Source organism: Panthera leo, chromosome F2, assembly GCF_018350215.1.
Source record: "Panthera leo isolate Ple1 chromosome F2, P.leo_Ple1_pat1.1, whole genome shotgun sequence".
In the NCBI taxonomy this organism is placed as follows: Eukaryota; Metazoa; Chordata; class Mammalia; order Carnivora; family Felidae; genus Panthera; species Panthera leo.
This window is the reverse complement of record NC_056695.1, coordinates 10,248,453-10,267,132: the sequence shown is the minus strand read 5'-3', so window position 1 is coordinate 10,267,132 and position 18,680 is coordinate 10,248,453. Positions and strand designations below refer to the sequence as shown.

General features: G+C 40.3%; 1 protein-coding gene across 4 annotated transcripts in view; it reads right to left on the bottom strand.

The window, feature by feature from the left end:
- The window catches only part of UBXN2B (UBX domain protein 2B), a 28,323-nt gene extending 9,870 nt beyond the window's left edge, over nucleotides 1-18,453 (bottom strand). For all 4 annotated transcript variants that reach the window (XM_042923314.1, XM_042923318.1, XM_042923317.1 and 1 more), the window contains exons 1-6: nucleotides 18,351-18,453; nucleotides 13,823-13,926; nucleotides 8,011-8,161; nucleotides 5,152-5,235; nucleotides 4,249-4,358; nucleotides 774-911 (exon numbers count right to left, since the gene is read on the bottom strand). In XM_042923314.1, coding sequence (XP_042779248.1) covers nucleotides 774-911; nucleotides 4,249-4,358; nucleotides 5,152-5,235; nucleotides 8,011-8,161; nucleotides 13,823-13,926; nucleotides 18,351-18,431 — 668 coding nt within the window. In that variant the 5' untranslated portion in view covers nucleotides 18,432-18,453. The remainder of the gene's footprint in view (nucleotides 1-773; nucleotides 912-4,248; nucleotides 4,359-5,151; nucleotides 5,236-8,010; nucleotides 8,162-13,822; nucleotides 13,927-18,350) is intronic.
- Between the last annotated feature and the right edge of the window lie 227 nt (nucleotides 18,454-18,680).

Sequence of the window (18,680 nt, the reverse complement as noted above, 5' to 3'; positions counted from 1 at the left end):
AAGATTTCTGAAAATTCTCTTAAGCCACGGCTATCATAAAGGAGTCCGCTCACACACACATGATGCCACGCACATTGGTTTCTGAACTGTATTCGCCAAAGTCCTAGGGGCTCTTTAGAAACATCTCCAGAGCAATGCCTTCCTTCTGCAGTCCAAGCTCAGGTCGTGTGAAATGTTTTCCGTGCTGGGTTTCCCTAACTTGAAGAAAGGGTTTGGTGGCTTTAAATGTGCTGAACACAAACCAACCTCAGCACACAGCTCCTGCTGCGAGAGCTTAGCAGTGCCTTATGGCGGACAGGCAAGCTCACAGCTGAGACCTAAGATGCCGACTGTCTCATCTAATCAACAACCCTTTACGATCTCCCCTTGTGCGCCCGTGTAATCAGAAAGAGGCAGGACCGTACAGGGGTCAAAAGCACCAGCTCGCGCCAGAGTGTGGGGTCTGAATCCCACAGAGCAACCACTTCCCAGACCCGTCGCCTTGGGCAGACTGCCGCGGCAGCAGATGAAGTCATCACAGGATCTATATCCAAGAGTTGTGAAGATTAAGTGACTTCATGTATTTTAAAGTGTTTCCTGGGCCAGGGATGTGGTGACTGCTATCTAAGTATGAGCTACCAATATTATCACTAGATTTGCATATGTAATTCTACCGGCAAGGCCTTCGCGGTTCATGTTTTAGTTTTTACTTTCTAGGTTATTTTGCTTTTGTTATTCTTGAAGAAAACTCGTGCTGGACAAAGACAAGTATTTTTCTCATTTTAGGATTTTACCTTCCAAGTTTTTGTCCTTCTCCACTGAAAGCCTTGAACCTCAGTCTAGGTTTTATGTATTCTTGATCCCGGCGGTCCTCCATATCCAAATTCACATGGCCACCGTGAACCAGCCGCTGAAGCTCCAGGGGAATCTCTCTTTTAAAAAGGGAAAAGGTTTTAGTTCACTTAAAAAAAAAAACCTAATCTACACCGTTGACATGATTATAATCAAGTTGTGAGCTACTCTGGGAAACAGTTATAATACAGAAATTCCCACGATGATGGATTAGTCCCTGTAGATCTTTTCTTCTTCAAGCTGCCTCACATTATGATGCCTCCAGCTTTGCTTTTCTATTTCAAAATTGCTTTGGCTATTCGGGGTCTTTTGTGGTTCCATTTACATTTCAGGATTGCTTGTTCTGGTTCTGTGAAAAACAGTATTTTAACAGGGATCGTGTTAAATGTATGGTTTGCTTTGGGTAGTACAGGCATTTTAACGGTATTTGCTCTTTCAATCCATGAGCCTGGAAGGTCTTCCCAGTTCTTTGTGTCATCTTCCAATTCTTTCACAATGAGGTATTTCACCTCACACCTGTCAGAATGGCTCAAATAAAAAAACACAAGAAACAATAGGTGTTGGCCAGGATGTGGCAAAAAGGGAACTCTCTTGCACTGCTGGTGGGAATGCAAACTGGTGCGGGCCGCTCTGGAAAACAGTGTGGAGGTTCCTCAAAACATTAAAAATAGAACTACCCTGTGACCCAGCAACTGCACTACTGGGTATTTATGCAAAGAATATAAGAACACCAATTCTAAAGGATACACCCACCCCTGTATTTATAGCAGCATTATTTACAGTAGCCAAAACACGGAAGTAGCCCAAGTGTCCACTGACAGATGAATGGATAAAGATGTGCTATATATACCCAACGGAATATTAGTCAGCCAAAAAAAAAAAAAAAAAAAAAAAAGGAATGAAGTCTCGCCGTTCGCGATGATGTGGAAGAAGCCAGAGTATTACGCTAAGTGAAATACTCAAAGACAAATACCATTAGGACTTCACTCATATGTAGAATTTAAGAAACAAAACAAACAACCAAAGGAAAAGTGAGAGATAAACCAAGAAACAGACGGCTAGCTACAGAGAACACACGGATGGTTATCAGAGGGGAGCTGGTGGGGTATGGGTGAAACAGGTGAGGAGGCTAAGGACTGTACTTGTGCTGAGCACTGGGTGACGTGGGAATTGTTGGATCGTTACATCGTACACCTGAAATGCATGTAACACTGTATGATAACGGTACCGGAATCAGAATTTGTAAAAAAGCTGTATCACATTATTCCTTAGTGGTTCTCAATACAGGGACTTTTTGTCATCAGTGATCCTGGAGTGCTTCTAACATTTAGAAAGCCAAACTGTAAGATGGCAATTTATCCCTAAATAAACGCTAGCAAATTCCTGTGAGGACATAAGAGTTAATATAGATATTTACTTCTAAACTCTCTGGAAGAAGGTGAAGTTTAAAAATCGATAGGTGTCTTTGACTGTCGAGTGATTCGCGAGTGCTGCCGTTCAGGGTCGGGACCCAGGTATGAGATGGTCTGCCACAGGGATTCAGTTTGCCGAATCAAGTCTTGTCTCGGGTTCCACAGAATCACTGAATGCCCTGCCTGAGACTCACATGGATGACAACACTGTCTGTAACGTCTGAGTCTAGAACTTCAGGCTTTGGGTCTGTCTTAGAAAAAAGCAAGACACATTTTGGGGGGCGGGGAGCATTGTATTAATGTACTTCGAAAATTTCAGGAATATGTGTATCATATAAACAGAGAAGACTGCACTTTGGTTTGCTTGGAGCTTTACCAAGTCCCTGACTTCAACGCCACTGATGGTAATTATGTTGCCAAACTCACACACCTCATCATTCCGCGTTTATGTTTGTCACATTTTCTTTGAGAGGTGTAAGACTGCACATAGGTGCGAATTATCTGACTACTATTATTTTGTCTTCTGGTGTGGTCAGATGAAGCAGTTATAAATTAAAATATGTACAATTTTATGATAAATTATTTTCCTTTATTTCAATACATTTAAAGTAAATTTTAGATCATTTTTTCGGGAAATAATATGCAGGGGCGATTATGTCATCTGCGAGTTCTTCTTTGAGGACAGTGAAGGTGGTGGCACAAAATATTTGTCATAAAAAGAGGACAGTGATTCTACAGTTGCCAACTACTATCTGACATCAAATCACTGTTTTCAAGGAGTCTTTTTAAAAACTGTTCTTGATCATAATTTTACTTCAAATTAAAACTCCTTAAAAAAACTCTTTTAGGATACCATGACTGCTTGAATATTAGTCCATAAAGTTTGTGGATTATTTTCATTTAAGAATAAATGAGTTTTGGTCTACATTATAGGACATCCAACATCAGCATGGTCTTGTCTTCCGCCATCTTGAAACAAGCATCAATTTCAATAGCAATGTTGATTTTCCCTTAGCAGATCTTCACTTTCCCTAACCAGCTGCTCCCAGCTCTTCCCAGTGACTGCAGGTCTCCTGGTCCACAGCACTGTCTTAAACTATTATTTCCTCGTATTTACCCTCGCCACATACTGCCTTCTAGGACAGCTTCCCCACCTTTCTCAAGGACGTCAGCATATCGCCTACAGCACTTTTTGGTATCCAAACATTATCTTTGTAGAATTCAAATTCAAAATTCATGCTGATTAGTGTTCTAAAAATAGAGGTTCTCGACTCCCTCAACGCCAATGAGTTTCACCTCTACTCCACTTCAGCCACTCTCCTTGGACATACTTACATCGCTTGGAAAAGCTCCAGCTTCAGTTCCTGGATGGAGCGTAAGCTCCTACTCCAGCCTCTTCCCTGCTACTTAAATCTCCCACTTACTCACCAACCTTCTCTGTTTAGTTGTGTTTCTACTTAGGAACGATCACACTGATGCAGAAAAGCTTTCATAATCATAGCAAAATCACCTGATTCCTCATCCTTTAGCAAGGAGGGCTGGTGAGCTATGATGTTCGTTAGATGGGTCAGAGCATTGTATAGATGGTTTACTTTCACGAACCACTACTCCAACTAACCTTTTGAAATCTTCTGCCAGCAGTAATGTCACCTTAAAAATTTTAATATAAGTTGCTGAATTTCAGGTACACATACAATGAGAGTCATCCTGTTAATGGTAAGCAGGAGAGTGGCTTAGTGGATGGACAGCTACATGCTAATCAATGCACTGACTTATTACATTAAGAGGTTTCTTCCTGGAACTGGGACCATAGCTTGATCAGATTTTGGAAAGGGCCAATGTCTACTGTCCCTCCCCACCAAGTTAAGAACCAGAGACTTACAGATAGCAATATACCCTTTAGATATTTACAGATACCCTTCCCTCAGCAACCACTTACATAATACATCCCAGTATCGTGAAAAAGTCCCACCCTAAGTGACAAACAGAACACAATACATCTTACCCTTTTTTAACAGACTCCAGAAATTGAGCATTTGGTGGGTCGTGATAAGGTCTCAGTTCTCCATCATCTAAACTGAAACCATTGCTCCACAGTTTAAGCAAAATCTGAACCTTGTGAGCATAGGAAAAAAGACAAAGGCATATAAGAATCCATCTTACTGAACAATCTTAAGCTTCCAATGTGATATTTCACAACATATTAAGCCACCCACTTTATTTAAAACATGGGAGTTATTATTTTTTATTCACAGTTAAAATAAAGACATAAATGAAAGCATGTGTTTGCCAGGCAGATTTGTATGTAGCTTAACAAATCAACAATGGCTGAAATACCAAAGGTCCCACAGCTAGACCCTGGCCTTGAAGTACAATTATTCTGGGTCACTGAGAAAATGAAAGGATGGAGAGCATACAGCTGTCACTCCACACCCACCCTTCTCATTCATCTGTGCCCATACTCTTGTCTGCTACAGGGCTTAAACAGTTATGTCAAGGGGCAAGAGAGAATTTCCAATGACCCTCCAAGGCTAAACTATACATGTTTAAATGAAATTGTAACTCCAAATTTTAAAAGGCAAAAACAAAGAATGACCGTTTACAACTCAGCTATTTCTATATTCTGACAGTCTACCACTAAGGGTAATTATTATTGTATGTACGTAAAGCTCATTTTGATAGTGAATCATACGTTCTTTCAACGTATAGAAAATATTTACAATCTAAGTACAAGGCATAATGGAGATACAAAATATAAAATTTGAGACTAAAAGCTTTCACATCGATCCTTTAAAATCCATGTTCCAAAAAATAACAGAAAAGAGATTATATTATCAACCCTTAAATTTAAAACAGCAGGAACTAGAGGCAAATATCTACAATTTTTCATTTTGGCTACTGTACCTACATCTTGCAGTTGGTTTTCTCCATAGATGTATTCAGACCGCTTACAAAAGGAATTGCCCAATCTATATCCTCCACCTGTAAATGACTAAAATACACCGCAAATGAGCGAAAAATTCACTAAGGTTTATAGTGAAAAACGTTATGATAATGTATGATACATATTTTAAAACTAGATTAGTTATAATTAGCCCAACTGGTTTACACTTTCGAGGAAAAATTTTTATTTAAATGAAGCTCTTATGTTACAGAGAAGTATACTCAAGTAAGATACTATGTTTCTTCCCTAAAAACATTAGTGACTTGAGTTGAAATAATTTAGACCAATTTTAAATTTAAAAATGCATTTACAGGGGCACCTGGGTGGCTCAGTCGGTTGGGCGGCCGACTTCGGCTCAGGTCATGATCTTGCCGTCTGTGGGTTCAGCCCCGCGTCGGGCTCTGTGCCGGCAGCTCAGAGCCTGGAGCCTGTTTTGGATTCTGTGTCTCCCTCTCTCTCTGCCCCTCCCCTGCTTGCTCTCTATCTCTTTCTCAAATAATAAACATTAAAAAAAAGTTTTGTTAATGTATTTACATACTGAAATATCTAATTTCAAGTATAAACAGATTTTTAAAAGCCACCATTAGTATTTTATGTCTTATCATAAAAATTATGTTTAAATCATATTTCACAAAGTAAATAACAGTTTCACAGAGTTAAGGAAGGATTTTATAAATGGGTATAAATTACTCTGAAGAAAGGCTGCATATTTATTTTATAAGCTGCTTTTATTTAACTGTTGCAGTCAACTATGATTGTACTTTTTGTTTTATTACACTGATCACAAGGTCTTCTATTTTTCAGGGAGGAAGGCTTATGAAGTAAAAATACCATTCCTTTTAATCACTTTCCATATCATAAATACGCTTTTAATGATCACATTCCTTTCTTTTCTATAGACTAAATAATCCATAAAAAGAAAAAGATACATTGGACTTTGTCAAAACTAAAAACTTCTGTTCTGTGACAAGCCCTGATAAGAGGATGAAAAGACCCGACTACCATCTGGAAGAAAATATCTGTGATCCAGGGGCACCTGGGTGGCTCAGTCAGGTGTCCAATTCGATTTCAGTTCAGGACATGATCTCATGGTGTCATGAGTTTGAGCACCGCATGGGGCTCTGTGCTGGCAGCAAGGAGCCTGCTTGGGATTTTCCCTCTCTCTTCTGCCCCTGCCCAGCTTATGTTGTCTTAGTCTTTCTTCAAATACATATATATACACACATACACATATACACACACATGTATGGATATATATATGCATATAGGTTTATAAATGTATATAAGTACGTATAAGTATAAATATATATGTAAATACATATACATATGTATGTAAATATATAAACATATATGTATATTTGCAATGCATATATTTGACAAAGGACTCATACCTATTGAAATCTCTAAAGAACTTTCAAAACTCAACAGTAACAATCCAATTTGAAAAGAGGCCAAAGTCATTTTGCAGTGGGGGAGAGTAAAGATAATGGCAAATAAACACATGAAAAGATGTCTCACATCACTAGCCATCAGGAGAACGCAAACTGACATCGCTGGCCGTTAGGAAAGTGCCAACGAAAACGACAATGAGTTATAACCACACGCTTATCACAATGTCTAAAATCTGAAATAGCGACAATACCAAAAGCTGGCAAGAATGGAGAAACTGGATCTGCCATTCACCGTGAAGAGTTCGGCAGTTTCTAAGAAACTAAACATACACTTCCCTTATGACCCAGCAACTGGACTCCTGGGCATTCATCCCACAGAAAGGAAAACTGACATCCACACGAGAATGTGGACACGACTGCTCACAGCAGCTTTATCTGTAATTGTCCCCAACTGGAAACACCTCAAACGTCCCTCAGTAAGCAAAAGGTTCGACCGACTGTGGCACATCGATACCATGAAGTGCTACTCTGGACTCAGGAGAACAAGGTACTGAGACACTCAGTAACTCCGATGATCTCCAGGGCATGGAGCGGAGTGAAGGAAAGCTAATCCCGAAAGGTCACATACTATTACTGTATCATCCCACTCGTATAACGTTCTCAACGTTACGACGTTATGGAGGTGGAGAACAGGGTTAGGTGGCAAGAGGTTAGGGATGGGAAGAGGGTGTGACCACGGCGGGGTCCGCCATGAGGGAGATCCTCGTGATGACAGAGCGCTACCTTGACTGGGCTGACAATTACACAAATCTACACATGTGAGAAAACGACACAGAACTATATATGGACATGGTACCAGCGTCGGATCTTGGCTTTTGATTCTGTACTACAATTATGTAAGATATAACCACTGGAGGAAACTGGGTGAAAGGCACATAGAACCTCTCTGTGTTCTTTTTGCATATTCATGTGAATCTATAATTATTTTTTAAGGAAGGGTAAACAGGCAAGTTTCACAGAAACGTAAAAACTTGCTGTGACTTTCAATCATTAATGGATTATAATCTTATAACAATAGAGCAATTGTTTAAAACAGAAACATGTAGGGGCGCCTGGGTGGCTCAGTCGGTGAAGCGTCCGACTTCAGCTCAGGTCACGATCTCGCGGTCCGTGGGTTCGAGCCCCACGTCGGGCTCTGGGCTGACGGCTCAGAGCCTGGAGCCTGTTTCTGATTCTGTGTCTCCCTCTCTCTCTGCCCCTCCCCCGTTCATGCTCTGTCTCTCTCTGTCTCAAAAATAAATAAACGTTAAAAAAAAAAAAATTTTAAAACAGAAACATGTAGTCAGAAAACAATGCTTCCAAATAAGATAAAAACCTATAGGTGAGATCAAATATATAAACAGTGTGTTTCAGTTTTAAATTTAGCACTCACCTTAGATTTGTTATCACCTGAAGCTCTTGTGGCTTCATTCAGAGGGACAGCCCCATGTTCTCTTGCCTCTTTGAAAAGTTCACTCACAATCTTCCCAGTTGAAGGTTGAACTATATGTAATCCACTGTATTCACGTTCACTTGAATAGAACCTTTCGACATTAAAGTTCATGAAGAAAAACTCAGAATACAAACATAAACTCCTTTGAAGTAAAAAGCTACGGAGTCTTAGGACATGACCTTTGTTTAAGAAGAACCATTTCTATGACTTCTGTGGAAATACTTAATTTGAAAAATGGGATTAAGGAATGAAATAGTAAATGGTTCATACACTTTCTCCTGATGGGGTTTGTGGCAGTCAAATTCACATCCTACACGAGAACTGGCTTGTCAATTCTTCCATCCCCTTTCTGTAAGTGCTTAGCAAACGCATCTCTCGCACAACGTGGGCACTCTTGGTGTGGTGGGCAAAGCAGCGTTGACAGTCAGAATTAAGTCTCTTCCCCTGACGAATCCACATTCAGTAGGGACCTACTTAGTGAAGGGACCTACTCCCACACAGGGAATTTATTCCTCAGAGACTTTTGGATTCAAAAATTGTAATTCCCTGTATCAAAGGTACATAATGTAGACCACAATTTTTCCAGTGTATTAGCTACATAGTGACTAATTTCTATTCTGAGTCCAACTTCACAATGGTCCTAGGGAACATAAAATTCACATCATGTTTTACATAAGATTTTATCTATTTTATCTTTCAAGATTTTTTTTCAGTCAAGAGTATCAGAAAATATAACCAGCGAAATATCAACATGGAGACACCCAGAATAAGATAACAAAGCTCATATGTTCAGTTCTAAATCTGTCCTGAACTGACTCACAAAACAAAGAGGGGAAATTACATCAATACTGGAGGCTAAGAATAGCCTTTCTATAAGACTTTCTGCAAAATTAGTATATGGAAAACGGGACAGAAAAGACAGAATGGCAGAACGGCTCTTAATTCACTGTAAGCGAAGGAAAAATCCACCTGGAGAACAGGTGGGCACCATCAGAACCCTGCGAACACAAGACCAGCTCATGATTGCTGAGGACAGGGGTGCGGTGGGCTGGACCCCATCCTGCTAGGGCACTAGGCAAGCACAGAGGTGAGTCTGCCCAGAGCAGCAGACAATGGAAGCCTTAGGGGCCAACCTTATCCTCAGAGGGCCCGGTAGATCAGGCAAGGCCGAACAATGCCATAGCTGGCTCTTAAGGCGAGTGGTGGTACAAGGTGGGTAGCAGAGGATTTAAGGCAGCTGTGAGGAAGGAAAGGAAGAGGAAGGAGGAAAGGAAAACAAAAAGAAAAGCTGCCTGTTGCAGCTATTTCCTGTTGTAGCTCCTTCCCATGTCTCTATTCTGGAAAGCACAACTATATATTTCATCTCAGTCCTGGTTACAAAGACCTTACGGGAAAAATGTGACACGGGAAAGGATTTACTAGTTCCTTTATGGTTAATGATTTTCTTTCCTGTTTAAGAAACCTTTGCCTACCTGAAGGTCACGGAGATATCCCACTTTCTTCCAGAAGTCTTATTTTATTTTTCTTATTATATGTTATTTTCCTATTTATATTTCCTTTTATGTTTAGATCACAATCCATCCGTTTCTCCTCTTTCATAATTAAGTATGCCTATATCCCTGACTCTTGTCCTCAAACGTAAACTCCTCTGATCAAAACATTTGTGCACTTCCCTAGGTAACGACCTCTTCTACAGGCGATTCTCAAATATGTTTTTAGCCTCCTGTGACTTACGGGGTCCAGGGCTGAACTTAAAAGCACCTACTGAATCGAATTCATCTCTCCAAAACCAAAACTAAACCTGTATTCCCCACACAAATCTTCTCATGAACAGTCACATTTTTTTCCTGTACAGCCTGTAGGTCTCTTTCCTACTCAGTTGCTCCCTATATCCCACGTTACCATGTTTCTACAGTAAATTCTTTGGAAGTATCCCACGCTGATTTTACTCTTTCTCCTCCATTCCACTGACGCCACTTGAGTCCAAATTTTTATTGCCACATTTCTTAGATTACCGTCATTGTTTTCTTCTTAATTTCTCTCCTTATCTTGTTCTCCCCATTACTATTAATTTTACACTGTACCGCCAGTCCTATTTTTCTAAAATATATAACAATAGCTAACACTTATCAAGGAGTAACTATGTGCTCATTTAATCCTCGTAACAGTGGTATTATCTCTGATTTACAGAGAAAACTAAAGCTTAGGGAGTTTCAAAAACTTGTCCATTGGCAAAACCTTATTAAAACAGAGAGGAAAAAAAATTAGAACTGAGGTGTATCTGTCTCTAGAAACAAAGCTTTTCTCACTGTGTTACAGTTTTTAGCATAAAATTTACATTAAAAAACATACGCTGGCTTTCCATTGTCTTCGACACAAGTACAAGCAAGCCCCTTTGGCATTCAAGGCTATCTGCCCATAATGTGGCTCTATCCAGGACTGGCTATGTAATTTGCGGGGCTCAGTGCCAAATGAAAAGGAGTCTCTCTGCTCAAAATTTGTTAGGAATTTCAATATGCAAGGGCACAACACTAACCCCAGCACGGGGCCTTTCGCAGCATGGGGCTCTGTGTGAATGCACAGGTCACACGGCCAGGAAGCACACCCTGCCAGCACTCTAGCTAGCCAACCTTATCTGCAGCTGGTCTACTAAAGTTCTGCTGGCTCCTATTCGGATCCCCCTCATCATACGTATCATTTTCTCCTCTGTGCCCTTTTGTTTAGGAACCCTGTCCCTTGTCTTTTGTGGTACCTGTATCCTAATAATCTTTTAAGGTCCAGCTAGGTTCCAACACTGTGCTAGTCATCTTAAACACTTATCTCATTTAATTCTCAAAATAAAACTACTGCCTGATGACGCAAAAGAACTTTTTTTTTTTAAGTTCTCAAATTTTTGAATAAGTCCAATTTCATAGTCGTTCAGTGTGAACAAGGAGGCACATTGTTTTTAGGTTCTGTTAGATGACAACTTTTGCAGATGAATATGTTAAAGCTGGTGTCAGGCTATCTTCTGAGTTCTGTAGATTCTATCCCTCCTCTCCTAAATTACAAACATAGACCACATTATGTGCAGAGTTCCAGACAGTGAAAATATACTGGATTTAAAAATGACAATGAGCAGAGAAATAATTTGATATGCAATACTGCCCAAGAAAGTGAACCATGAAAATAAGCAGGTCTTCTGTACCAAATAAAGCAGCAGAAATGCAATGAAATTGAGTATATGTCAATGTGGAGGATGGAATCAAAAGAATTATATACTTAGTATTAGAAAATAGCATACTGAGTTAAAAAAAAAAAAAAGATCGCCAATAACTTGCTTCATTGTATTCTAAGCAGACTAAACACAGCTTAAGCCTCAGTCAATATCTTTTAGGGCAGCTCCTCCTTTTGGGTATGTAAATATTTCCAGAGATCAAATCTGAGGCACAAAGTTCTTCAAAATGGCATTACCAAATTGCAACTATTAATGGCAACACTGCTTCAGACAGGACAAAACAAAAGAGAAAAAAACCATTCATTAAAATATCTTAAAGATCCAGGTGCCTGGGTAGCTCAACTGGTTTTGCATCTGACTTCCGCTCAGGTCATGATCTCACAGTTCGAGCTCCACATCAGGCTCGCTGCTGTCCAGCCTGGAGCCTGTTTGGAACCACTGCCTCCCACTCTCAGCCCCTACCCTGCTTGTGCTCTCTCAAAAATAAATAAACATTAAAAAAAAAATCTTGGGGCGCTCGGGTGGCTTAGTCGGTTAAGCATCCGACTTCCGCTCAGGTCATGATCTCAGAGTCCATGAGTTCAAGTCCGGTGTCCAGCTCTGTGCTGACAGTTCAGAGTCTGGAGCCCGTTTTCAGATTCTGTGTCTCCCTCTCTCTCTGCCCCTCCCCTGCTCGTGCTCTGTCTCTCAAAAATAAGTGTTAAAAAAATTAAAAAAAAAAAAACAACTTAATGATTATATTTGAATAGCAAGGAAAACATTAATACACTAACCTTATTATAAGTAGTCAACTATTTTGTTGTACCGTAAACAAATTAAGTTGTTCAAAATACGCTCAAATTGGCGAAACAATGGTCAAACAGTTAATGAATAAAACTTTGGTACATAAATATTTTAAGTATTTTCAAAACTTTGGAGAATGTGTAAGTCAAGAAGTTAAAATATATTGTATATATATTTTACATATATATGTACACACACACATACGTGTCAAAAATGAAAAAGACAGGATATTCAAACAGTGCCAAGATACCAAGCTGCCGATGTACAAAAGAAAAACCGTATCTTACAATGGAATGATGTGGTGATCGGCCCCTTTATCAAGTGAACATATCACCAACAGTGAGAAAATCTGAAATTACATATGGCTCCTGATGTGATATAATACAGGGTAGGCAGTATCACTTACTAGTATCCTCGACAAATATGTTTAACAAGAATCTAATGGCGAAGACACAATGACCTTGAATGTCAATGTAATGAATTTTGGATTATACAGCTGAGCTAAGAGCAAACAGCGAACAGATGAGGAGAATGCTCTGGATTCAGATTCGAAACCGGCACAATCAAGTGGATGGCACGGCCATTGGTTAGATCCTAAATCCAAAAAGGGCTTGAAGAGATATTTATGGACTAGACATTACAGGATTTCAGGAAATTACTGTTCATGTTCTCAGCTGTGATACGTTACCAGGTGATAAAGGTGTTTGTGCCTCTTCTTAGTGGATAGTCTATTGAAGTGTCTAATGAAACGTTATGATGGCTGCAATTTGCTTCCAAGTAGTTGAGTAACAGAGTGTTTTTACAGATGTAATGCTGTAACATGTTAACAACCGGGGAATATAGGGAAAGCATATACAGCATACATTCATTGTACTAATCTTGTGATTACCTATGGGTTTGAAAATTCATAAAATAAAAAGTTTGGGGACAAATTTTCTTTCTTCTCATTCATGTCCAAAAAAGGTACATCATTTTTATCTCCCCTACAGAAAAAAGGATGTGGAGTAGTGACAAACAAAAAAGAAAGGATAATTTCTAGTGAAGTCTTAAATTTCTGGTAAAATGACAGACTTTCTGTGAATGAGATATAATGGAAAAATTCCAAGTTTCTCCACAGTGATGAAATTCGCAGTATTAAAAAGACATTAATGAAAACATTGCTAGAAACAGGAAAACTCATGGTAACGAAGTGTACCTGGCTCTCATCTCTTAAATCTAGTGGTTCTCCTTCTAGTTCAGGGGTTTAACAATAGCAAATACTGTCTAAGAGATCACTTATTCGATGGGTCATCATCCGTGAAAGCACAGACAGGTTCCTGAAGTTCTAGGTTCTTAAATGGAGGATAGAAGGCATATAGGGACTCCATGAGTGGGTTTTCAGAAACACAAATCCTTAAAAACAATTAATAAAATTGTGCGTAAATGCTATTTTGTGGGGAGATGGGCTATAGCTTTTGTCATATCCTCAGTGTATCCTATGACTCAAAAAGGACCGCAGTGTCCAACAAAAATACTATTGGGTGTGTATTTCTTTATGATATCTACCAAAGTATCAGGACTTTAAGACAATTTTTCCATAAGTATGTTTTAGCCTTCTACTATTGTTCTAGGAATACTACCTAAATAATATGTACTTTAGAAATCATAGTTTTAGAAAAAATTCCCAAGGCCATTTAAAATAAGAGGATTGGTGAAATAAAAAGACATGCAATGTTTGAAACCAAAACAAGACAAAAACAGAACAAAACTTACCTCTGAGGTGGTGTTCGCGGGCTTTTAAAGACTGCAGCGTTAGGTCTATCAGATTTGGAAGATTTGCATTTCACTTCATCTTCATATAATTCCGCCAAGGCCAACTATAAAACAACAGATTTGTTATGAAGTATAACCCTAGGAATGAACTTTTACAGACAAGTAGAAATGAAGAGTAGAATATTAACTTGTGATTGAGCCGTAAATTTTTTTTAAGTTTATTTATTTATTTTTGAGAGAGAGACAGAGAGAGAGAGAGAGACACAGAGACAGAGAGAGAGAGAGAGAGAGAGAGCGCACGAGCGATCAAGGGAGGGACAGAAAAAGAGAGAGAAAGAGAGAGAAAGAGGGAATCCCAAGCAGGCTTTGCACTGTCAGCGCAGAGCCCCATTTGGGGCTTGATCCCAGGAACCGTGAGATCATGACCTGAGCTGAAATCAAGAGTGGGTCGCTTAACTGAGTGAGCCACCCAGCTGCCCCTGAGTTGTAAAAGTTTTAATGAAAAATAAAGGCTGCTGCTTCAGATGACCTCCTTCCAAAATAAAACCAAAGTATCTCTCACTTGATAAAACTAATCAAAATGCCACATATACTAGAATAAATTAAAGTTACAATAACTGCTTAATTGTTTTCAATTAACTATTCACCTGTTTCAAAAACTGCATTTGATAATGTTTTCAAAGTTGGGTGTATAATTTTCCTATAATTAAAAAAAAATACTTGAAGATGTTTTACACTCATGTCCGTCTGCTCTGATAAAAATTATTTCATTTAGCTGTTTAAGTTTTCAAAATCCAAGCACATAAAATAATTTCAAAATTATTCTATTTAAAACTTTAACAGACATCTGAATTTCATCAAGTTAACACAAATGAACTTTTAAAAATATAAGATAATAAACTGTACATATGGTTTATATAACTTTTAGAAAACAGTATTACCAAATAATGTGTTATAGATACATGGCTGGGTACCTTCAAAATGGAAAGAAAAATCCAACATAGTTCTTGAAATTGGAATTTTAAAAAGTTATTCATAAAATTTCAGCATTAAGTTATTTTGTTGCCACTTCTGACAACTTGAACAATTCAAAAATTTCCCTTAATGTCCCCCGAATAGGCACGATCATCTCTGGAAAATCTTTTGGGAAAAAAGTAACCAAAAATGATATTTAGAGGGAATGAATGCTGGGATTCATGATGTCCCTGCAGCATCATATGGTGTAAGTTCATTCGTAAAAAGTTCCACGGGCTAAACAATGAGATTATGAAGCTATTTCAATTGCACAGAGGGAATAAAGCACATAAGCACTGATCATCTTTTCTCTAGAATTTAAAATGTGAAGAGCATGACGCGAAACCTGAAGGAAAAGTAACTGAGAATGAGAATAATCAAGTAGACAGCAAAAGATGAAAACTCCTGGAATTCTCAGCCTTAGAGTGACAACTGCCAGAAGGTATAGTTTTTATACAGAAGAAGAACATCACCATTACTGGGGAAGCTTTGAAAATGCACATACTCCGGCCCCACCCTGACCCAGTGAGTGAAAAACTCTTGGGGTGGGGGGAGGAGCCTGCAATCTGTGCTATCAAGCCTTCTAGATGATTCTGACACGCACTAAATTGAGAACCAATGATACGGAATACTGATAGCCATCAGGATTAGGATACTTGTGGCAACTGTAACACAGGACCAGACGTTCTTATTCTTTTGCCCACTTACAGAACTCCACTATTTCCCCCAACCCGTCCTAACTCTCGTAAGTACTGAAGTGATCTCTAATCACCCCCGACTCCAATCTATAGGGAAACACAGCACTGAGAACAGAAACCTTTTTTCTTTTGATACGATTCTGGAGGAAAACTGGGACAGAAGCATACAATTAAATATGTTAACCACGTGTTAAACGCATGTGCGTGTGGATTGATTGAGGGGAACCAGAAGAGAGAAAAGTCTCTGAAAATGTTCAGAAACTTACGAACACTGAGGTTTTTAGGGTTAGTATTGTCACTAACAATCCCATCCTAAGCCTTCCCACTGAATGTTTCCCACTTTGGGGGTACAGGAAGGGAGCTAAGATCTGCTCTTGGTTTGTTATCCAGAGGAGATTTTTGCGGTAAGTCAGAGGCTCACAGTGCCGGGAGGCTTCCTGGGGGACAGTCGTCCATGTTTCCTCCTGTGCTAAATGAGGAAATCTCTTCTGATTTAGATGCCAACAAACCCTACACTGCCTGGCAGCTAACATATACATACTTAGGGGTATCTTTTGCGTGTTCCAATTAGTAATACATTACTCTTTTCCTCTACAATATTATGACTCGTAGAACGAGCTTTCCAGAAAGAAGTATCTGCTGAAAAGTACACTTAAGAAAGCAGAGCTAGATTAAACAATAACAAGGCAATAAAACAATAATTGATATTAAAGAAACTCATTGGGGAGAAGAACATCATTCTTTTAAACCTACTCTATTTCTTCGTACATCATCATTTTGGTTGTTTTCAGGTTTATTTGCAAGTTTTTCAGATGCTTATTAAATTCTAAAGGAAACATTATCAATACTTAATGTATTTAATATCCACATCACGTTCATAAGATATTAGTTATCCACCTACCAACCTACCAGAAAGTAGATAAGAACAAAAAATCCCTATCCTCTAACTGATGGTGGAGAGGTCGGCATTCTCCAGTGACATTCACCAAAACATCTGTAACCATCAATCATATCAAATCCACTGCATTAGGTCTGTAATCTGCCAAGTATCAGGCAATCATTAACCAAACTTTTCTCATTTTTCACATGAAAAGAAGAAATAGACTGAAGTGAGAGACAGGATATTAAGTTACAGGGTTTTCACTTTAATAGTATTAGAATGGACTAACCAGTTAAAGGTATAGTATTCTCCTCCCTTAAAGAAAAAGGAACCGGGGCGCCTGGGTGGCGCAGTCGGTTAAGCGTCCGACTTCAGCCACGTCACGATCTCGCGGTCCGTGAGTTCAAGCCCCGCGTCAGGCTCTGGGCTGATGGCTCGGAGCCTGGAGCCTGTTTCCGATTCTGTGTCTCCCTCTCTCTCTGCCCCTCCCCCGTTCATGCTCTGTCTCTCTCTGTCCCAAAAATAAAAAAAAAAAAAAAACGTTGAAAAAAAAAAAAAAAGAAAAAGGAACCAAATATTTACCAAGCAAGTATAGAGCCCAAGATACTATGGGAGTGCATGGGCACTTCATAGACATTTCATTCCTGACACCACCTACATCACCCCTAGATTACAAATAAAGACACTGAGAATCAGAGAGATTAAGACATTTCTGACATTCACAAGTCTACTCAGTGGCAGGGCCGGTTTCCCCCACCATCCCATGTTGCTTCTTAATGAGGGTAGTCTACAACAGAAAAGAAGAAGTAGATGGTAACTACCACTGAATTAATTTACGAGCACTGGGACTATTCCCCATCCAGTTTGTCTTCTAACCTGACACTGAGCTGTCCATTCTCCAAATTCTTCATTTTATGTCCTGCTTAACTTGGCATTCAATCATACTCCGCCTTAAAATGCTATGTTCAACATATTCATATGTTATTTCTGCAACAAATAGATAGAAATGCCTTTTCCTCTTCTATCCCCTTCAAGAGTGGCCAGTACCAACTGTGGATTTGATGTCCTACTCGTCTCTTCATTCTGTGGGGTTTAGCAGAACGATGCATGGCAGGTGGTTCAATACTTGTTCAAAGAAGCAGAACTGAAGGTGTAACTGCATCAGAACTTCTCTACCAACGCATGCAGATTCCGTGTCACTTACTTCTAATTACACAGCTTATTATGATTGTTTACTTGTTGAATTTGTATCAATGGTCTCATGAGACAGGGAGAAAAAAAGCCTAAATGAGGACAGTAGGGTTAAGTATCTGATAAAGCGAGATTTGCCCCATTCTTATTTAGCTAACTAATGTCATCATGAAGTTTTAAGCCGCCGTTTCTTATGTGCAATGTTTCACGCACTACAGTTTCTACAACGAGGATGCACAGCCATAGGATGAAATACCTTAGCTCGCCCTTCTAAAAGGGAAAAGCTCCCCGATTAAAAGCAATCATTTTTACACACAAGTAATCCAGACAGAAACAGCCTCCGAGACAAGAAAGATCAAGCCGGCACGTATCATTACTTATAAAGTGACCGCTGATTTTCCCGCGGCCACCGGAAAGCTTTCTTCTACAAGAAGTCTCCCGAAGGCGGCACCAACCATTGAGCCACCCCACACACAATGCCATTTTAAATGTACGGTTGCTTCTTAAATTGCAAATCGGGTGGAGGGGAAAGAGGCGCGGGCACCAGAGCGTTGGGCTGGGGCACCTGTTTCCACGAACACCACTGTCCGCTGCACCGCCCTGGGGAGACCTGCATCGCGGGAGTTACAATTCGGTCCCCAGGCGGGGGCTGGCGAGGGCTCGGCCGCGGCCAGGGGCGGCCTCCGAAACGCACCCCGCCGCGCAGCTCCCGCCGCCGCGCCCCGCCCTCGGCCGCTCGCCGCACCTGCAGATCCCGCGCGCTCGGGGGCCGCGGCCCAGAAGACCTCTCCTGTTCCCCCGGATCGGCGCCACCGCCTTCCGCCATCTTGCACCTGCTCACAGGCGCCTGCGCCGACGCGCGTTCCGCGACTTCCGGGCCGGTTGCCCGGCAACCGCGGGAGGGGCGGTGCCTGCGCGCCGCCACCTCCCCAGAGCGTGGGGCGCGCGTCGCCCTTTTCCGGCGCCGTCCCTCCCGGGCCTTAATCCTCTTTTCCTTAAAGGTAGTGGGCATGGAGACTTTTTTTCCGCAGGGACGCATCTACGTAAGCCGCGCGCTGTCTCCGCCACGCGCCTG